This window comes from Somniosus microcephalus, chromosome 23, assembly GCF_052327205.1.
Source record: "Somniosus microcephalus isolate GS21.2 chromosome 23, FLI_Smic_1.0, whole genome shotgun sequence".
In the NCBI taxonomy this organism is placed as follows: Eukaryota; Metazoa; Chordata; class Chondrichthyes; order Squaliformes; family Somniosidae; genus Somniosus; species Somniosus microcephalus.
The window spans coordinates 23,136,839-23,156,088 of NC_141009.1; the positions used below are offsets into that span (position 1 = coordinate 23,136,839).

The 19,250-nt window shown below is 45.6% G+C and overlaps 1 protein-coding gene across 1 annotated transcript; it reads left to right on the forward strand.

Annotated features, from left to right (window-relative positions):
• The first annotated feature begins 1,515 nt into the window (after positions 1-1,515).
• Positions 1,516-16,528, forward strand: cfap144 (cilia and flagella associated protein 144). Its single transcript, XM_085965606.1, has 4 exons — positions 1,516-1,738; positions 4,765-4,824; positions 4,942-5,045; positions 15,428-16,528. The coding sequence occupies exons 1-4, from the start codon at positions 1,609-1,611 to the stop codon at positions 15,536-15,538; spliced, it is 405 nt and encodes a 134-aa protein (XP_085821732.1). The 5' UTR covers positions 1,516-1,608; the 3' UTR covers positions 15,539-16,528.
• Positions 16,529-19,250: the final 2,722 nt, after the last annotated feature.

Sequence of the window (19,250 nt, forward strand, 5' to 3'; positions counted from 1 at the left end):
AAAGCAGGTGGTGCCTTTCGCCGGGCACAGGTTTCTGGTGTGCTTCGGCTGCCCGCAGAAGTAGCAGTTGGGTCCCCGACGCGTCGCGGCTGTCGTAGGGCTTCTGGGGGGAGAGCGGGGCCCCGACGGTGTCAGGCTGCCGGGCGGGGAAGATGCCTTCCAAGATGGCGGTGCCCTTGGTGCGCACGTGGCGGCGTGGACGGCGCGGGCTGAAGAGCAGGCGTCCGAGTTTCTCTGGGCCACATCCAGGGATCGTGCTGTGTCCGCAGCCTGTTTCAGGTCCAATCCCGTTTTTTCCAGCAGTCTCTGCCGGATGTAAGTGGAGCTGAGGCCTGTGATAAAGGCATCGCGAACAAGCTCGTCAGTGTACACTGCGGCTTTTACATCTTGGCACTTGCAGTCTTTGCCAAGCGTTTTCAGGGTGCCTAGGAACTCCTCCACCGATTCCCCAGGTCGCTGTGCGCGAGTAGCGAGCAGATGCCTAGCATACACCTCATTCGTAGGCTGCTGGTAATGCGCCTTTAAGATGTCGCAGGCGGCCGGGTACGTGTCGGCGTCTTGGATGAGGGGGTAAACCCGGTGGCTTACCCAATTCCGCAGAATTCCGAGTTTCATACTCGCAGCGTCCGTAGCGTCTTTGACGGCTGCGGAATTGTCCAGGAAGAATTCCATACACATAAACCAGTGTCCGAAGCGTGCCGATGCGTCCGAAGCATGCTGGTCCAAATCCAAACGTTCGGGTTTCAAGAGTTGATCCATTGTGTTGAAAATTAAGTCAATAAAATTGATGTGCCTCAATAAATCCGAGACTCGATGTTAGCGAAACAAAACAAGGCTTTTATTGACTTAGAAGGTAACACACAGAGGAGAATGTATCTTCCATCCAGAGGTCTGCCGTACTGGATGTGCTGCAGGCTGGGCCAGCTTACATAGGAGCCAGGTATGGGCGGAGCCCTACACACAGTACAATACAATGGAAATGAAACTGAAACCAACCACAGTCACAGGCAGAGAAATACTGATGAGTGATGAATGGAATATTTCATCATACCGTCTTTCAGATGAGACGTTAAACCAAGTCTCAGGTGGACGTAAAAGATCCCATGGCACTATTGTGAAGAAGAGCAGGGGAGTTCTCCATGTGTCCTGGCCAATATTTATCCCTCAATCAACAAAAAAAATGATCTGGTCATTATCACATTGTTCTTTGTGGGAGCTTGCTGTGCGCAAATTGGCTGCCGTGTTTCCTGCATTACAACAGTGACTCCACTTCCAAAAGTAGTGGAGTTGGTTGTAAAGCGCTTTGGGACCACCAGTGGTCGCAAGCCTTTCTTTAGTGTGGATAGTTTAAAAATAAATATTTTGATAGTTAACATTTCCGTTTGCCACCGGTTACAAACCAGTCTGAAGAAAAAATACAATTAGTTGAGGTGAAATTCTAACGCAGTTTGCTGGTTGGTTTAAACGTGTTTCGGGGGGGGGGGGGGCACGTGTGTTACGTGTGTTTGGGTTCGTGTGCTGGTTGCCTGGTAACAGTGTAACAATCCTCAGCAGAAGGAGTCCAAGGCAGAGCTGGCGAGAACTTCTGAACAAGGGACAAAGAACAGGATGGCGCGTCCAGCAGAGAGGGAGCCAAAGGACATGGTGCATCAACTCGCAATTGACCGTGAAACCATCAGGAAAGAACTCCGCACTCAGAAACTCGACACACACTTCAACATCAACCCCAGCACGAAATGTAAGTGGCCAGTCCTCAACTTTAATTGTTGATCACGAATAAACTGCGCGCCGAGTGGTTCGCAGCCTCTCGGATAGGAAGCGTTCGTCAATTCTGAATTCTGTGGATCAATTCACAGATTCCAGCAACATCTCATAATTGGGATTCAAATGAAAAGCAACGACTACAGGGGGGACCCTCCCCCACCCCGCGCAAATGCAGGAAATCTTAAACTAGAAAATGCTGAAAATATACAACAGTCTCTGTCAGCATCTGTGGAGAGAACAAACATGGCAAGGTTTTGGGCCTTTTATTCAGCATTGGGGAAAAAAACGAAAGATAACCAAGCATTTTAGTTGAATCAAAAAGGAGAGGGGAAAGGAATAGGCAGGTCCCCCAAGCAGACAGAGGAAGCTGATCAGCCGAGTAACCTGCTTGAAACAGGAGATTGCTAGATGATGTAAAAGGTCTTCTTATTCAGACAATAGAGAAGCAACAGAATTCTATATTGGACCGGAATTTGCGGTGGTAATGAAGTTCACCGTTATTACCCCTTTGAAACTGACCGCAACTTCAGGATGTAGCGCCTGCGCATCTAAACGCGGAAATCCTGAAGTTGCGGTCAGTCATTCACTGCTCCGACACTGGCTGCGCTGTGGCCCCCACCATAGCCGGCAATCAGTGACACTGACGAACTTGGGCTTTTCCGTGGTAATATCGCTGTTAAATACCCCATTAAATGTTAGGCCCTGTGGGATTAGGTGCAACTGGGGTTTTAACAGTGTATTGACTGTTAAGCAAACATTATGGCCCTGAAAAACTAATTTTTATATTTATGGAGTGTCAAATTTCTCCATTAAGAAACTTAAGCTTTAAAAAAAAGTTTGTGCATGATATTTCAGGTTGTACCTTATCCCCAAGTGAGAGCCCCAATCTTGGTTTTGCTTTTAAACATTTTTAAAAAGTCAGGATAAAAGCAGGTTCTCATTTCCTGCTTCCCTGGCTGTGAGAATTCTGCAATGTGATTGGCTGCTTAGACAGCTTGTTGACATCACAGCAGACCGCGCTCGGGGATCCCCATTACACTACACTGAAATCACGCGTCAAAAAAAAGGCAAACTTCTCGCCACAGAAATCGCAAGAACTTTGTGGGCAGCTTTCTTCGGGGCTAATGGCGAACGCCTTTGCTTCGCCGCCGACCGCAAATTCTGGGCCAGTAAGGAAATAAAAGACATTAATTTTTTTTTATATAAGTGTAACTAGCTATGGCAAGGAAAGGCTCAGCAGTAATGCAAAATGGGAGAAATTAAAAAAAAATTCTGCCGATCAGGTCTGAAATTGAACCAGAAATTGAAATGATCAGTTACACATGTCAATCATGCTAGATGGCGGCTTTGTGGGTATAAACGCACTCCCCTACCCACTGCATCAAGTTCCTGGTGCAATTGCACTGCTGTCTGCATTCCATAATCAGATACGGTTTCCAGAGTTCTTCCGTAATGGGGGGAGGGGGGTGGGGAATGGAGCATAGTGTGGGGATTTCCCACTGTGGAGCTGAACCTGATAGGTGCATAGACTTCACCAAATAATTTAATTTCCCTAAAGGTTCAGCTGGTTAAGTCGGTGAGCAACACAGCAATACGGACCAAAGCGTCATTTCAGTCCCTGGTTTGAGCTGCGTTAGCTGACCTCAGCTAGGGCAGTGGTGAGGTTCTGCAACTGACCTCAGTGCTCCTGGGCGATGGAACAGAAAATTGCCCAAGCTTGCCAAACTTGTGCATTATTCAGCAACCCCCAGATATGTGTGGGGTGTGTGTGTGTGGTGTGTGTTTGTCTGTGCAGGATTGGGTTCAGCTAAAATGGCACTTGCGATTGAATCACTTGCCAATCCTTATCACTTAGGTTCATACTAGAAGAATGGCACCTTGAGTTAGGTTCATTGCCATCAGTAGCTGACTAGTTAAAATTGATTCTTTAACATTGTATCTTGGTCAGCAGGTACCATTTTATTAATACATTTTAAAATACTTCAAATCAATCAATAAACATTAAAATCCAGTAATTTTTTTATTCATTCACGGGATGTGGACGTCACTGGCAAGGCCAGTATTTATTGCCCATTATCAATACCCCTTGAGAAGGTGGTGGTGAGCCGCCGCCTTGAATCGCTGCAGGCCGTGCGGTGAAGGTACTCCCACAATGCTGTTAGGGAAGGAGTTCCAGGATTTTGACCCAGCGACAATAAAGGAACGTGTAATCCTGCAACAATTATTGGCTAGGGGGCAATAATTATTGTCTTTAGATGTATTTTCACATTGGCTGCATAGAAGACAACTTTGGGCTGGCCTTGCTCCCAGAGAAACAACATGTTTGTGGTGCTCAGCTTTCCCAGTTTTTCTCCAGTGAGAGTGAATAACTATGAGAAGAAGATGACGCCCTGTGCTATGGTCAATCCCTCTGTGTCTGTAAGTTGATTCAATGACTGTTACCTTATTTTGAATGGTCTTATTGTGATAATCATTTCAGCCTTTTCCAGAAATCATTGGCACAATTTGCAAAGGGTTTAAAGAAAAATATCCTGGGCAGACATCATTACTCGGAGCAGTGGTCACAATGCAGAATGGCCTGCAGCACGATAAAAAATGTCAAGGCAACAGCTGGCATACACCTATATTTTAGGAGATTTATACTAATAACCCAAAGTTTCAGGTCAAAGTGCCAAAAATATGATGCAGCAAACTGTTGAAGAAAAAAAATCTCAGACAGCATAATAGTGAAATTAGGGGGGAAAATAATTGACGATGTCTTTCCTTTCATTACTGCTACAAGGAAGGAACACTTCAGAGTATCTTAAAAGGACAGGCAATCTGATTATTAGGGTGGGACAAGCTCTTTTACCAATGATGCTTGGAGTATAAAGGTTTGTTTTGTTGGGTAGGGAATATTAGATCACATTTAACTCTAAATAACATCAATCAATAAAGTCTATTTTTTGTAAAAATGTGTATCCTGGCTAAATGTGTATCCTGTATTTATTTTCTCAACAGTTCATTGTATAACTGGAAAACCTAACGTCCGGGACATAGACATGGAAGGGGAAGAGGACCGTATGTACCCATTATTTATTTTGCATAACAATTAATATAGATTTTCCCATGCTACGCAGAAGTGATTTTGTACTATTAATTCTGAAGATGGTTTCTACATTTTTTTTTTTTTAAAAGAGAATTTAGCAAAAATACTCGGGCGCAAGTTTTTGGAACCAAGGATGAAATACTCATTCCCGCAAACTGAAGCTCAGGAGATTGGCTGGATGACCGCTCCACTGGTAAGGACCCGAAAGCCCCTAGAAAACAAAATACAAAAAGGGGAAGATTGAGTGTTAGCAGATTGAGATTGAAAAGTTCTCCAATAATGGGGGTTTGAAATTTATGACGGGGCATTTTCAGACGAGGTCAAAGGAGCAGAGACATGCAAGACCTCTAGCTTGAGTATAACCGAGTATCTTGCAACTGATTTGCGAATTGCAAATCGGTTCTTAACACAATCTGTTATTTTGTACTCCAGCTATGTTGTGAGTTTTTCATTGTATGGCCACTAGTTTTGGCAAGGACCGTTTAAGATGCAAGATGCAAGGACAGATTGAAAATTACATCACCAGTTCGGGCAGACAGAAATTTGGAATGGAACTAACGCAAAATAAAAACCTGTTATAGCACCTCGCTGCAGTGTTCCCACTGAGAAATAGGAGGGTAGGAAAAATGCATCAAAGGAGAACATTTTTGCCTTTGTTTTTTGTATGAGAAGAAAGTACTGATAAAACCTACTAGCAAGCCTAATGTAGTCATTTCAAATCTCCTTCCTAAATTGCTGAAATTAAAAAGAAATCTAAAAATTCACAAATTAATGACCTCATTGCAAACATTCATCAACATCTGTTACAAAAAACACTAGCCCAAGGTATAGTTCTTGTGACCTGAAGGAAGTTCCTAGCAGTGATTGTTTGCATTTCTGAAATCCACATCAGGTCACAATCTATACATCAATTCAATTTTTATTTGTCACATATGCAGCAGACGTGTGTACTGCACAATGAAATGTTGATTTTTACGAGTCCTCCCAACATTGGAATAAATATGGCATAACAATGATAAAATACTAATAGAAATACAGTAATAATAAATAAAACAACAGTAATAAATAATAATAAATTATACGTTCATGAGTCTTATGGCCTGGGGGTAGAAGCGGTTTCGAAACCTGCTGGTACGAGACCGTATGCTTCGGTATCTCTTACCGGACGGGAGCAGGGCGAAGAGGTTGTGGCTGGGGTGGCTCGCGTCTTTAATGATTCTCAGGGCCTTCCCCCGGCACCTCTCGGGGTAGATATCCTGGACAGCAGGTAGTTTAATTCCTGGTCATCCACCAGGTGTTCTGTTCTGAGCAAGATGCTAAAGGTATAACTCCAGGAAATAATTTATTCAAACAGCTATTTTCTGTAGTAAACATTAATCTGTTGACTAATTTCACTTAAAGACAGCTTCACACACCAGAAAAATATCATTTTTACACCTGGTAAACATAATTCAGGTTAACATTTATTGCATTTTCCACCTCTCTCTAGTTACCCCAGTCTCCATATTAATGACATGCGAATTGCTCATCGGCACTTGCTAATTATATCCTATTCTGGCTGCTAAGGAGACCGGCTTGGCTTTCTGTCCTGTGGGAAGGTGCTCAGTATCGCCCCAGTAGCATGGCTGAGATTGAGTTGGTGCTGTACCAATGTCTCTTCATCTCTTCAAATGTGTTGAGATACAAATAGTACAAATTGACCAAGTTGGCTTTAGCTCCTGATCTATGTTGAACATTTTTCATCACCCGAGTTCTGAATAGCAGGATTCAGGCATTTTGTTTTGGTACAGCTAACATCTGTAAACCATGACTATTTCTAAAGTACATTAAAGACCTTAGTTCAAAAGCTCAATACAAACTTGTCAAATTTGCAATGATACTAAATTAGGAGTGGAAGTTGAATCGGAGGAGCAATTCACAAACTAAATATGAGTTAGACAAAATATGTAAATAGCAATGGCCAGAAAAATGACATTATATTTAATACAGTGTAAAATACTGCACATAGGGAGAAAAAATATAAAATCTAAATGCTTCATGAATGGTGGCAAAATAGCAAAACATGAATTTGAAAGCGATCCAGGGTTTTTGTAGTAGGACACAGTTGCCAGACTGGGCCTGCGGCAGGTGATGAGAGAACCAACACGTGACCTCATCCTCACCAATCTACCTGTCGCAGATGCATCTGTCCATGACAGTATTGGTAGGAGTGACCACCACACAGTCCTTGTGGAGACGAAATTCTGTCTTCACACTGAAGACACCCTTCACAGTGTTGTGTGGCATGACCACTGTGCTAAATGGAATAGATTCAGAACAGATCTAGCAGCTCAAAACTGGGCATCCATGAGGTGCTGTGGGCCATCATCAGCAGCAGAATTGTATTCCACCACAATCTGTAACCTCATGGCCCAGCATATCCCTCACTCTACCATTACCATCAAGCCAGGTGACCAACCCTGGTTCAATAAGGTGTTTAGAAGAGCATGCCAGGAGCAGCACCAGGCGTCCCTAAAAATGAGGTGCCAACCTGGGGAAGCTGCAACACAGAGTCCTACATGCATGCTAAACAACGGAAGCAGCATGCTATAGACAGAACTAAGCAATCCTACAACCAACGGATCAGATCAAAGCTCTGCAGTTCTGCCACATCCAGTCGTGAATGGTGGTGGACAATTAAACAACTGATGGAAGGAGGAGGCTCCATGAACATCCCTATCTTCAATGATGTCGGAGCCCAGCACGTGAGTATAAAAGACAAGGCTGAAACATTTGCAACCATCTTCAGCCAGAAGTCCCAAGTGGATGATCGATCCTGGCCTACTCCGGAGGTTCCCACCATCACATATACCAGTCTTCAGCCAATTCGATTCACTCCACATGATATCAAGGAACAGCTGAGCGCATTGGATATAGCAAAGGCTATGGGCCCCGACAGCATCCCAGCTCTAGTGCTGAAGAGGGTTGCTCCAGAACTAACTGCGTCTCTAGCTAAAATGTTCCAGTACAGCTATAATACTGACATCTACCTGACAAAGTGGAAAATTGCTCAGGTATGTCCTGTCCACAAAAAGCAGGTAGATTCCAATCCAGCCAATTACCGCCCCATCAGCCTACTCTCAATCATCAGCAAAGTGATGGAAGGTGTCGTCAACAGTGCTATCAAGCTGCACTGATTCACCAATAACCTGCTCATCGATGCACAGTTTGAGTTCCGCCAGGACCACTCGGCTCCAGACCTCATTACAGCCTTGGTGCAAACATGGACAAAGGAGCTGAATTCCAGAGGTGAGGTAAAAGTGACTGCCCTTGACATCAAGGTAGCATTTGACCGAGTGTGGCATCAAGGAGCTCTAGTAAAATTGAAGTCGATGGGGATCAGAGGGAAAATGCTCCACTGGCTGGAGTCATACCTAGTACAAAGGAAGATGGTTGTGATTGTTAGAGGCCAATCATCTCAGCCCCAGGACATCACTGCTGGAGTTCCTCAGGGCAGTGTCCTAGGCCAAATCATCTTCAGCGGCTTCATCAATGACCTTTCCTCCATCATAAGGTCAGAATTGGGGATGTTCGCTGATGATTGCAGTGTTCAGTTCCATTCACAATTCCTCACATAATAAAGCAGTACGGGCCCACATGCAGCAAGACCTGGACAACGTCCAGGTTTGGGTTGATAAGTGGCAAGTAACATTCGTGCCACACAAGTGCCAGGCAATGACCATCTCCAACAAGCAAGAGTCTGCCCACCTCCCCTTGACATTACCATTGTCGAATCCCCCACAATCAACATCCTGGGGGTCACCATTGACCAGAAACTTAACTGGACCAGCCATATAAATACTGTGGCTACAAGAGCAGGTCAGAGGCTGGGTATTCTGCAGCGAGTGACTCACCTCCTGACTCCCCAAAGCCTTTCCACCACCTACAAGGCACAAGACAGAAGTGTGATGGAATACTCTCCACTTGCCTGGATGAGTGTGGCTTCAAGAACACTCAAGAAGCTCGACATCATCCAGGACAAAGCAGTCCGCTTGATCGGCACCCCATTCACCACTTTAAAGATTCACTCCCTCCACCACCGGCGTACCGTGGCTGCAGTGTGTATCATCCACAAGATGCACTGCAGCAACTCGCCAAGACTTCTTCGGCAGCACCTCCCAAACTTGCGACCTCTACCACTGAAAGGACAAGGGTGGCAGGCGCATGGGAACACCATCACCTCCAAGTTCCCCTCCAAGTCACACACCAACCTGACTTGAAAATATATAGTCATTCCTTCATCTTCGCTGGGAACTCCCTAACAGCACAGTGGGAGTACCTTCACCACACGGACTGCAGCAGTTCAAGAAGGCGGCTCACCACCATCTTCTCAAGGGCAACTAGGGATGGGCAATAAATGCTGGCCTTGCTGGCGACACCCACAACCCATGAATTAATAAATGAAAAAAAAGTCAAGATACTTAGTCACAATCAAAAACAAACAGAATGCTCTGTATGCATGAAAGAGCCACAAAATGGAGTCCAAGCGCCTAGGTCTGAGTTAGGTGGAAATACTGTGTTGTGTATGTACCTTTAAGAGAGAACTGACTTTATACTGTAGTACCGGCAGTGACCACACCTGTATATAAAGCCATAGCAGGCTTCTGTACTTTCAGTTTAAGCTTACCCTCTGTTCAGTAAATACCTGTTATTATTGTTCTCCTGCAGTCCGTGTATTATTGATACGCGGACACTACACTGGCGACGAGCAGGTTCGAACTCACCTGCAGTACTGCATCACCTCACGGGGCTCTTTCCCTGAAAAGAAGCTTCTTGGAGGTCGAGGTCAGAGCAACGGGCGTCGGCCGCGGGCAACCACCCAGGGATCCATCGGAGTTCGGAGAATTGCAGGGGAGGCTGTGGAGAGCTGGGCTTGGCTCTCCAGTCAAGGTGTTCCAGTAAATCGTGCTGGTAGCAGGTAGTGCGCTGACCCTTCCAGACTGCGGCGGGCTCGAGCTCGATCGAGTGGCTCTGCAAAGGGGCCATGCAGCGTCGTCGGGAGGAAAAGAGAGAGAGGGTGGAGCGCACAGGGCGCGGTCGGTGCTCAAGAACCGGGCAGCGTAGAGAAAATAAAACGAGGGGAAGGAAAAGTGAGACGCGCCGAAGCCGTGGGTCGCCGCCATTACCCTGTAGAACGCTAGGAGCAGCGTGGCAGCAAGGGGAAGAAGGAAAAGCGCGGGAGGCGCCATTTTATTCCATTGGGGAAGAAGGAAAAGCGCGGGAGGCGCCATTTTAACACATTGGGGAAGAAGAAAAAGCACGGGAGGCGCCATTTTAAACCACCCAAGATGCCGAAGAGTGGCAGTATCCCTGCTTTCGCCAACGAGGTAGAAGACTGGACCACGTATGTGGAAAGAATTGAAGTGTACTGCAAGGCAAATGAGGTGGCCGATGGAAAGAAGGCGTCAGTATTATTAAATTTGATGGGCGCAAGAACGTACGGCCTATTGCGGAATTTAATTACCCCAGCTAAACCAATGGAGAAAAGTTTTGAAGAGATTGTTAATATCTTACAGGAACACCTAAACCCTACACCGCTGCAGATAGCAGAAAGATTCAAGTTCCATAAAAGAAACCAGCACAAAGATGAGAGCAATGCTGACTATCTTACGGAACTACGCAAGTTATCGAAGCACTGCCAGTTCGGAGCAGGACTGGCAGACACCTTAAGGGATAAGTTTGTCTGCGGGCTCCAGAGTGAAGGAACCCAGAAACGACTACTTTCGGAAAAGGACCTGAAGCTAGAACAGGCTTTCAGCGTGGCAGTATCCTACGAAGCAGCAGCACGGGGAGCTGCGGAAATACAACAGAAACCACAACAATACAGCGCTAACGAAATGGCGTATGGAGCAGAAAAGTGCTATCGCTGCGGCAGAACAACCCATGATCAGAAGGACTGCTGGTTTAAGGACAAAGTATGCAGGCAATGTGGGAAAATGGGACACATAGCAAGAGTCTGCAGGTCGGGAAAGAAAACCAACACTAAAAGAACTACTAAGGAAAAGTACAAGAAAGTAAAAAAAATGACAGACAGTAGTTCAGAAGGTCAGGAGAGTGATAATGACTCCGGGAGCAGGAGACTAAGTTGTCTAAAGTTACACAACGTGATCGCAAAGGAGGATCACCGAACCATTTGGGTCACCCTCATGATAGCAGGGTCCCCAGTAAAGATGGAATTGGACACAGGATCAGCCCTAACTGTCATGAATCGACGAGACTATGAGCGGCTATTCTCACACATACCCTTGAAGGACACGTCCATTGTATTGAAGACATACACGGGGCAAAAGGTCTACCCCAGAGGAAAAATAAGGGTGCCAGTTAAATACAACGGCAAGGAAACGCAGAAACTGTATCTATATATACTACAAGATGGAGGACCACCATTATTGGGACGTGAATGGATCCGAAAAATACAATTGGATTGGCATTCCATTCAGGCGCTAACTGTGACTGACAAAAAGGATGACGACGTCACACCTGGATGACTGTCAAAAATTCTAACTGACGCGAAAGAGGTGTTCCAACAAGGACTTGGGACTCAAAGGAGTAACGGCAATGATAAAAATCGAAGATAACGCAAACCCAAAATTTTTTACGGCCAGACCGGTACCGTACGCGATCCGCCCAGCCGTTGGAGCAGAGCTGGAGAGTCTGTAGCATTCGGGGGTGCTGTCCAAGGTGGACTGGAGCGAGTGGGCCACACCCATCATTCCTGTAATGAAGAAATCATTGAGCAGCACGCCTGGGGAGCTGAAGAAGGTTCGCATCTGTGGGGACTTCAAGGTAACTGAACCCAGTCCTGCACACAGTACAATATCCACTTCCACGGATAGAAGATATTTTTGCCTCACTATCTGGAGGGAAACGCTTTACGAAGATTGATCTGGCCCAAGCGTATCTACAAATGGAGGTGGAAGAAGCATCTAGGAAATACCTCACGATAAACACTCACAAAGGTCTTTACCAGTACAACCGACTGGTATTCGGGGTAGCATCAGCCCCGGCTATTTGGCAGAGGGCGATGGAACAAGTCCTGCAAGGGATCCCGGGGACCCAGTGTTATTTGGACGACATCCTGGTTATGGGCGAAAATGACAGTGAACACCTTGCCAACCTGGAGCAGGTGCTCACTAGATTACAAGAATATGGGCTACGAGCCAACCGCCCCAAATGCGAGTTCTTCAGGAGACAAATCTCGTATTGTGGCCACCTGATTGACGAGGAAGGGTTGCATAAGTCCCCAGACAAGATTGAGGCAGTAGTCAAGGCTCCAGCACCGGAAAATGTGTCGCAACTGAGGTCGTTCCTCGGGTTGGTGAACTACTACCAGAAGTTCTTGCCGAATTTATCTACAATTTTGCACCCACTGAACGCCCTGCTGCAAACTGGAGTAACATGGAAATGGAGTGATGAGTGTAAGCGTGCCTTTCAGAAATGTAAATGCCTAATCACTTCAAAAGAAGTATTGGCCCACTACAATCCAACACTACCGATTCGGTTGGCATGTGATGCGTCTCCCTACGGCATTGGAGCGGTGCTGTCACACAAATTCCTTGACGGTTCAGAGAGGCCAATAGCCTTTGCATCGCGCTCATTAACCTCAGCCAAGCGTAACTACGCCCAGATTGACAGGGAGGCCCTCAGCCTGGTGTGGGGGGTGAAGAAGTTCAATCACTATCTGCACGGGCAGAAATTCACCCTACTGACTGATCATCAGCCCCTGGTCTCCATTTTTAACCCAAAGAAGGGCGTTCCGGTGATGACGGTGCAACAGCTGCAAAGATGGTCACTTTTTCTAGGGGCACATCAGTACGACATAGAGTACAAGGGTACGAAACAGCATGGAAACGCTGATGGGCTGTCGTGCCTACCATTGCCTACGGTGGAGGAAGCACCTGCAGTGGACCCTGTTGAGATATTCCATTCGACCATAGTCGAACGTCTACCTGTTACAAACTCAAGTATAGAGAAGGAAACCCGAAATGACCCGACACACTCTCGGGTCTATGATTTGACGGTGAAGGGATGGCCAGCACATGGCGACTCACTGTTGCCAGCATTCTCGCCAAGGAGAGAACAGCTGTCAGTATGCCGGGGGACCTTGATGTGTGGATCCCGAGTGGTAATTCCACCCAAGCTGAGAGAAAGAGTGCTCAATGAGCTTCATGAGGGTCATCTGGGAGGGGTAAAAATGAAGAGCCTAGCCAGGGCGTTTGTGTGGTGGCCGGGAATTGATAAAGAAATCGAGGATATGACCAAGAGATGCACAGGATGCCAGAAGGTCCAAAACGCTCCACCACAGGCCCCGCTACACCCATAGGAGTGGCCCTCATCTCCATGGCAATGGGTACACATTGATTTTGCTGGTCCATTTATGGACTCAATGTTTCTAATCGCCGTGGATGCCCATTCGAAATGGTCAGAGGTCATCAAAATGTCCTCCACCACCACGGAGAAAACTATTGCAGTCCTACGGACCATCTTCGCCAGGAATGGCTTGCCAGAACAGATTTGCTCTGACAATGGGCCACAGTTTGTGTCCGAGGATTTCCGGAGGTTTCTGAGGAATAATGGGGTGAAACATTACACATCTGCCCCATATCATCCAGCCACAAATGGATTGGCTGAGAGGTTTGTTCAGACCTTTAAAAAGGCAATAAAGTAAAGGCGATGTATAATGACGACATACCACTACAACACAAGGTGGATAATTTCTTGTTTGCTTACCGGAATGCGACACATGCAGTCACCAACCAAGCTCCAGCCATAATGTTCTTCAACCGAAGGCTAAGATGTCGCCTGGATTTGCTCAAACCAAACATAAGACGAGATGTTGAGGATAAGCAATTCCAGCACATCAATGAGAAGCCAACCAGGAGCTTCAAGATAGGGCAACCAGTCTTGGCCCGCGACTACCGAACAGAAAAATGGCAGCCAGGAACGATATGCACACAGCAGGGACCACTAATGTACACAGTGGACGTTGGAGAGAGCATCATGAGACGCCATGCTGACCAGATTCTAGAGTCACAGGAACAAGCCAAACCCATACCACGAGCATGTGCACCTGGTAATGAACCCGAAGTACAGATTGCGTCTACCTCAGAATCAGTGGTATTGGAAGCTGACGAACCAACCAATGACAATGAGCCAGAATCGACTCCGCCGCAAGAACAGGATACTCGAGAAAGGCGCTATCCAGTCAGGATCAGGAAGCCTCCTCAAAGACTGAACTTATAAATGATTATTTCAGTTGATGTATATAGTACAGAGAAAACTGTAATTGTAATTAGTTATTATTTAATTGTTAAATGAATGTTATGTACTGTTTATCTAAAAGGGGAGGAATTGTTGTGTATGTACCTTTAAGAGAGAACTGACTTTATACTGTAGTACCGGCAGTGACCACACCTGTCTATAAAGCCATAGCAGGCTTCTGTACTTTCAGTTTAAGCTTACCCTCTGTTCAGTAAATACCTGTTATTATTGTTCTCCTGCAGTCCGTGTATTATTGATACGCGGACACTACATACTGGAGAAACTTGGGGTTTTCATCCTTGAAAGAAGACTTAGAGATATTCAAGATACAGGTAGACTATCCTTTATCCGAAAACCTCGGGACCAGCCGAGTTTCGGATAAAGGAGAATTTCGGATTTCGGAAGGTGGGTCGGCGGGGGTCCGCGGGGGGGTCGGCAGGGGGTCGTGCGCATGACTTACGCTGATGCTCAGCGTAAGTCAGTCGGGGTCGGCGGGGGTCGGGGCCGGCGGGGTACGCGGGGGGGGGTGGGGGTCGGCGGTTGTCGGGGCCGGCGGTTGTCGGGGCCGGCGGGGTCCGCGGGGGGGTCGGCGGTTGTCGGGGCCGGCGGGGTCCACGGGGGGGGTCGGCGGGGTCGGCGGTTGTCGGGGCCGGCGGGGGGTCGTGCGCACGACTTACCCTTTATCCGAACTTCCAAAACTGGAACCCTCTAAAAACCGAAGGTTTTTTCGTTCGTACGCACGACTTACGCTGAACGAAAAAACCTTCGGTTTTTAGAGGGTTTCGGTTTTCGGAAGTCCGGATAAAGGGTAGTCTACCTGTAGTATAAAAAAGGGAAATCCAGAACATTACTTCAAATTAAACTTCTGCAGTCAGACAAGAGGAAACAGGTTCAAACTAGTAAAAGGCACAGAGTGATCAACACCTGGAATGGATTACCAGGTAAGGTACTGAAGGCAAAAGCTTTGGGATAATTTAACAGTTGGATACTGTGTTGCATGACAGATGCGTGGGGGGTGGCGGGGGGCGGAGGCGGTTGTTGTGGGATATTTCTTGAATGGTATTCCTCATTATTTCTCTGGTGAAGTCAGTGGGATATTATGTGTTTCAGTCAATACAAAGACTTTTATATTACTTTAATATTAAAATGGGGCTGCAATTGTACATTCAGGTGTTTGTTCTTGGAACATTGTTGCCTATAATTGGGCAACCGCTAGAAGATGCAAGTTATTTAGATATCCAGTATAATCAGTTAACATGTCAATTTCTCCCATAGATAATTTCAGATCTGAGTGATCGGAGACTGAATTTTCATCACCATAGTAATGAAATTACGAAATTCATGGCACATTCCTCTCGCCAAAAAGAACAAAATCTGGAAAAATGATACTAGCTTACCTACTAAAACAATGGTGATTACAGGACATGGGAAGCCATGTGCATAGAAATAGTGTGCAAGATAGATGTAACCTTACATATTTGTGAAGAATAAAGTGCCTAACTGGGGAAAAAAGTTTGTTTTATTGACAGTGTGCAAGTTGCCATGGCTACGGTTGAGTGAATGTAACCCTTGATGGAATGTGGTAGTTTAGTTTGTATGAAACAAATATAGCATTGAGTTTTATGGTAATGCTCCTTAAGAACATAATACAAATACAGAAAACATTTCTTAACATGTATAGATAGAATGGGTTTTGAGATGCTTATTAAAGCTCTTCAAACCTGGGTGCCTCACTTAACGTTCAAATTTAAATGCTTATTACAAGCTGCAAAAAGTGGTGTCTTGATAGGGTTGCAGTCCATGGAGCATTGAAGCTGGGGGAACCTCACATCATTTGATTGTCAGCCTCCGCTCCAACCCTATAATTACACCTATCTCTCTGGTGTTTCAGTGTCATCCCAGGCAGGAAAGTGTAATTCAGTGTGACAAATTTACATAGGCAGTTTCCATTATAAATGTGGACATAGAAATTTATAATGGAAAGTTAAAAATAAGGATAGAATATACGAATTTAAAATGGAGACTGAATTATGCCTGCACATTCTGATCTAATTATCCCCCCCGCTTCAAATCCCACTTCACCTCAAGATCACGCTTAGTCTGTATCCTCCATGTGCAATGCTTAAGGAGATCGACCTAGTAGTATATTTAAATCGGAATGTGTTTGGTGCAGTCGATTGGAGGATAAATGTTGATGGGTTTTTGCAGTATTTACCATTCCCTGTCACACTTCTAGGTGGCCCCTTGATATGGTTCCCCATTACAAAGTGAGCAGCTGTAAGCGATCACGGGTCCCCTATCACGCAGGTAGGTCCAGGTGAGTCAGTGGAGCCTCTACATTGCTCAGCACAGCTGCTTCTACCATATTCAAGTATTTTTCTTTGTTGAGAGCTATTCAGTCCGACTTCAGGTTGTTATCAAAATCAATTTCTCATATCATTTATAACCTCTTCATATTCTCTCTCCAGCAACATCCTCACCCGCACACCACAACCCCCACCCCACCCCACTCCACTCCGGCCTTAGGCTACGTCACTGTTCCCGCTGCACCTGCCAGTGCTACCCTTGGTGCCCCGGCTCCTGGCCTGACTCGTGTTCTGGCTTGTTGCCAAATGAATCACAGCAACGTGGCGCCGCATCGCTCTTCACAGCCCGGTGGAGGACCAACTCCACCTCCATCCACCCGCCTCGAAATACTCCGAGCCACCCCACTGGCCCTTACTACCCCCAGCTCCTTGCGGGCTGCTGCTTGTGGTTTGCTGCCAATCCGCAGTGGGAGCTTCATTCCCGCTTAGGCCTCCATGGCCTACAGATCCGGTACTCTGCTTTAAAAGTTACTGGTCTTCACAGGGACCACCAGGGTTACCAACTCTCCAGGAATGTGCTGGAGTCTCCAGGAGTTGAAAGATTAATCACCTGGACGCTACTGGGAGAATAATTATAGGGGCATTAAGAAAGATTTTTATCCCCCCCCTTTGAACAGTTTTATTAGTTATAAAATATTGGAGATGGAAAAACTACTGTTCGATTGGAGAGCTCTCTCATCACACCACTGGTGGGGGATACTGACTTCCAGAATCAACCATGAACATCGAACACGAGAAAAACCGTGCTGGCATAAATATTAAACTTTCAACCATTTCTTTACATCTCACTCTTTGAAAATAATCCCAACCTTATACTTCAGTGGGGCTTTTTTGATCTGACCCAGTCTTGTAGTCAGAAAGCCTCATCTTGTGGGAGTGCCCACACATTGGCAGTTATATACTTTCAAGTTCAGGACAAAGATTTACACTGTGGGCTTCAGATTACAGTTGCGCACCCAATTTAAGCAGAGAAAGTTTACATGACTTTAAATGGAGTTGCCTTTAAATTTATTTGGCTTAACTATAAACCCCAGCTACACTTGGTCAGACTGTTTCTCCATGTGGTTGGTAGGCGTATTCATCCTTAATATCTAGTTTTATTAGTGGGATGTACAGCTTATGACCTTCGATACAAAGTCCTAAAGAACATGCTCGAGTAGGTAATCTTCAATTGATGCCTCCATGGCTTTACACTCCAGTATCTTGTATTGACAGGATATCCATTACCACATCCATCTCTCCTACATACATCCCATCTCAACTATTGAAATAATTTACTGGAATCATTGCTTAAAACTGTTTTCCATAACGGAGCAATTTTAGTATTTGCAGATCTTCTTGCCAATAAATGAGTACCTTCCATCCTTTTGGTAGTTCAGAGTTAATATTACATAGATCAAAAACCCTTATACATAGGCGTCACAAAGAAACCTTGAAGCTCTTACTTGCTTCTACACAAAAAGTTACTGAGGCCACAATTGTTTCAAGCACCTATATTTTATTAATGTACATAGTTACTGGCAACTGTTTCACACTTAAGACAGTGTAAGAAGTTTGGTCTTTTGTATGCATCAGTACAAAAGATCTGAATGAACAAACTGGGAAAATGTTAAATATTAAACCTGGGCTCCATTACGTCCTCTTATTTTATTAGTGTAGAATTCTCTTGTAGAACAGATACATCTTACAGCATGACATTAAAACAATGAATATGAAATGCATTCCTTTAGCATTTTGTGGAAAATAGACAGAATGTGTGCCTGTGTTTGCAGAGTTTTATTCTTTAATATCAGATTTTTATACTTATGACACTAAGTGAGCAGCAAAATAACTACACTGATCGCTTTAAAATAATAAAATCCAACACGTTCAGTTTTTCCCAGTCATATTTTGGTACAGCCAGCCCAAGGATAGTAGATGATGGTCTCCATTCTTTAAAGTGAAAAATAAAATCCTATTCCACTCAGAGCTGTGTAGTGGAGCTCAGTTAAACGCTGTGAGAAACTCACTGTTTTTACTACCATAGCACATAGTTTCATTGCTCAAACTGCAGCAAAAATGCAGCAGTGTATTGTAGTAAGAGTGGAGAGCAGAACAAGCTTCTCCATCTACATAGCATCAATTCCAAGTTCATTATCCAAATAACCAATAGGAAAGCCTTTTACTGCAGAGTGAATTCAAATATGGAGCTTTGCTGCATTTACACTGGGCTTAAGGAAATTAGCCTTCCTCCCTGCAACTTCACTAGATTACAAGTAGATTTATTTCTGGCACTCTTATTCCTTAGTCACAAAGTGCATGAATTGAAAGAACAAGCAGCCTTGATATTTGGAACTTATTATTACAAATTCAAGCTGTACATTCACTCCCTCCACCACCGGCGCACCATGGCTGCAGTGTATACCATCTACAAGATGCACTGCAGCAACTCGCCAAGGCTTCTTCGGCAGCACCTCCCAAACCCACAACCTCTACCGCCTAGGACAAGGGCAGCAGGCGCATGGGAACACCATCACCTCCAAGCTCCCCTCCAAGTCACACACCATCCTGACGTGGACATTAATCGCTGCTCCTTCATCGTCGCTGGGTCAAAGTCCTGGAACTCCCTCCCTAACGGCACTGTGGGAGTACCTTCACCACACGGACTGCAGCGGTTCAAGGCGGCGGCTCACCACCTTCTCAAGGGCAACTACAGATAGGCAATAAATGCTGGGCATGCTAGCAGCACCCAC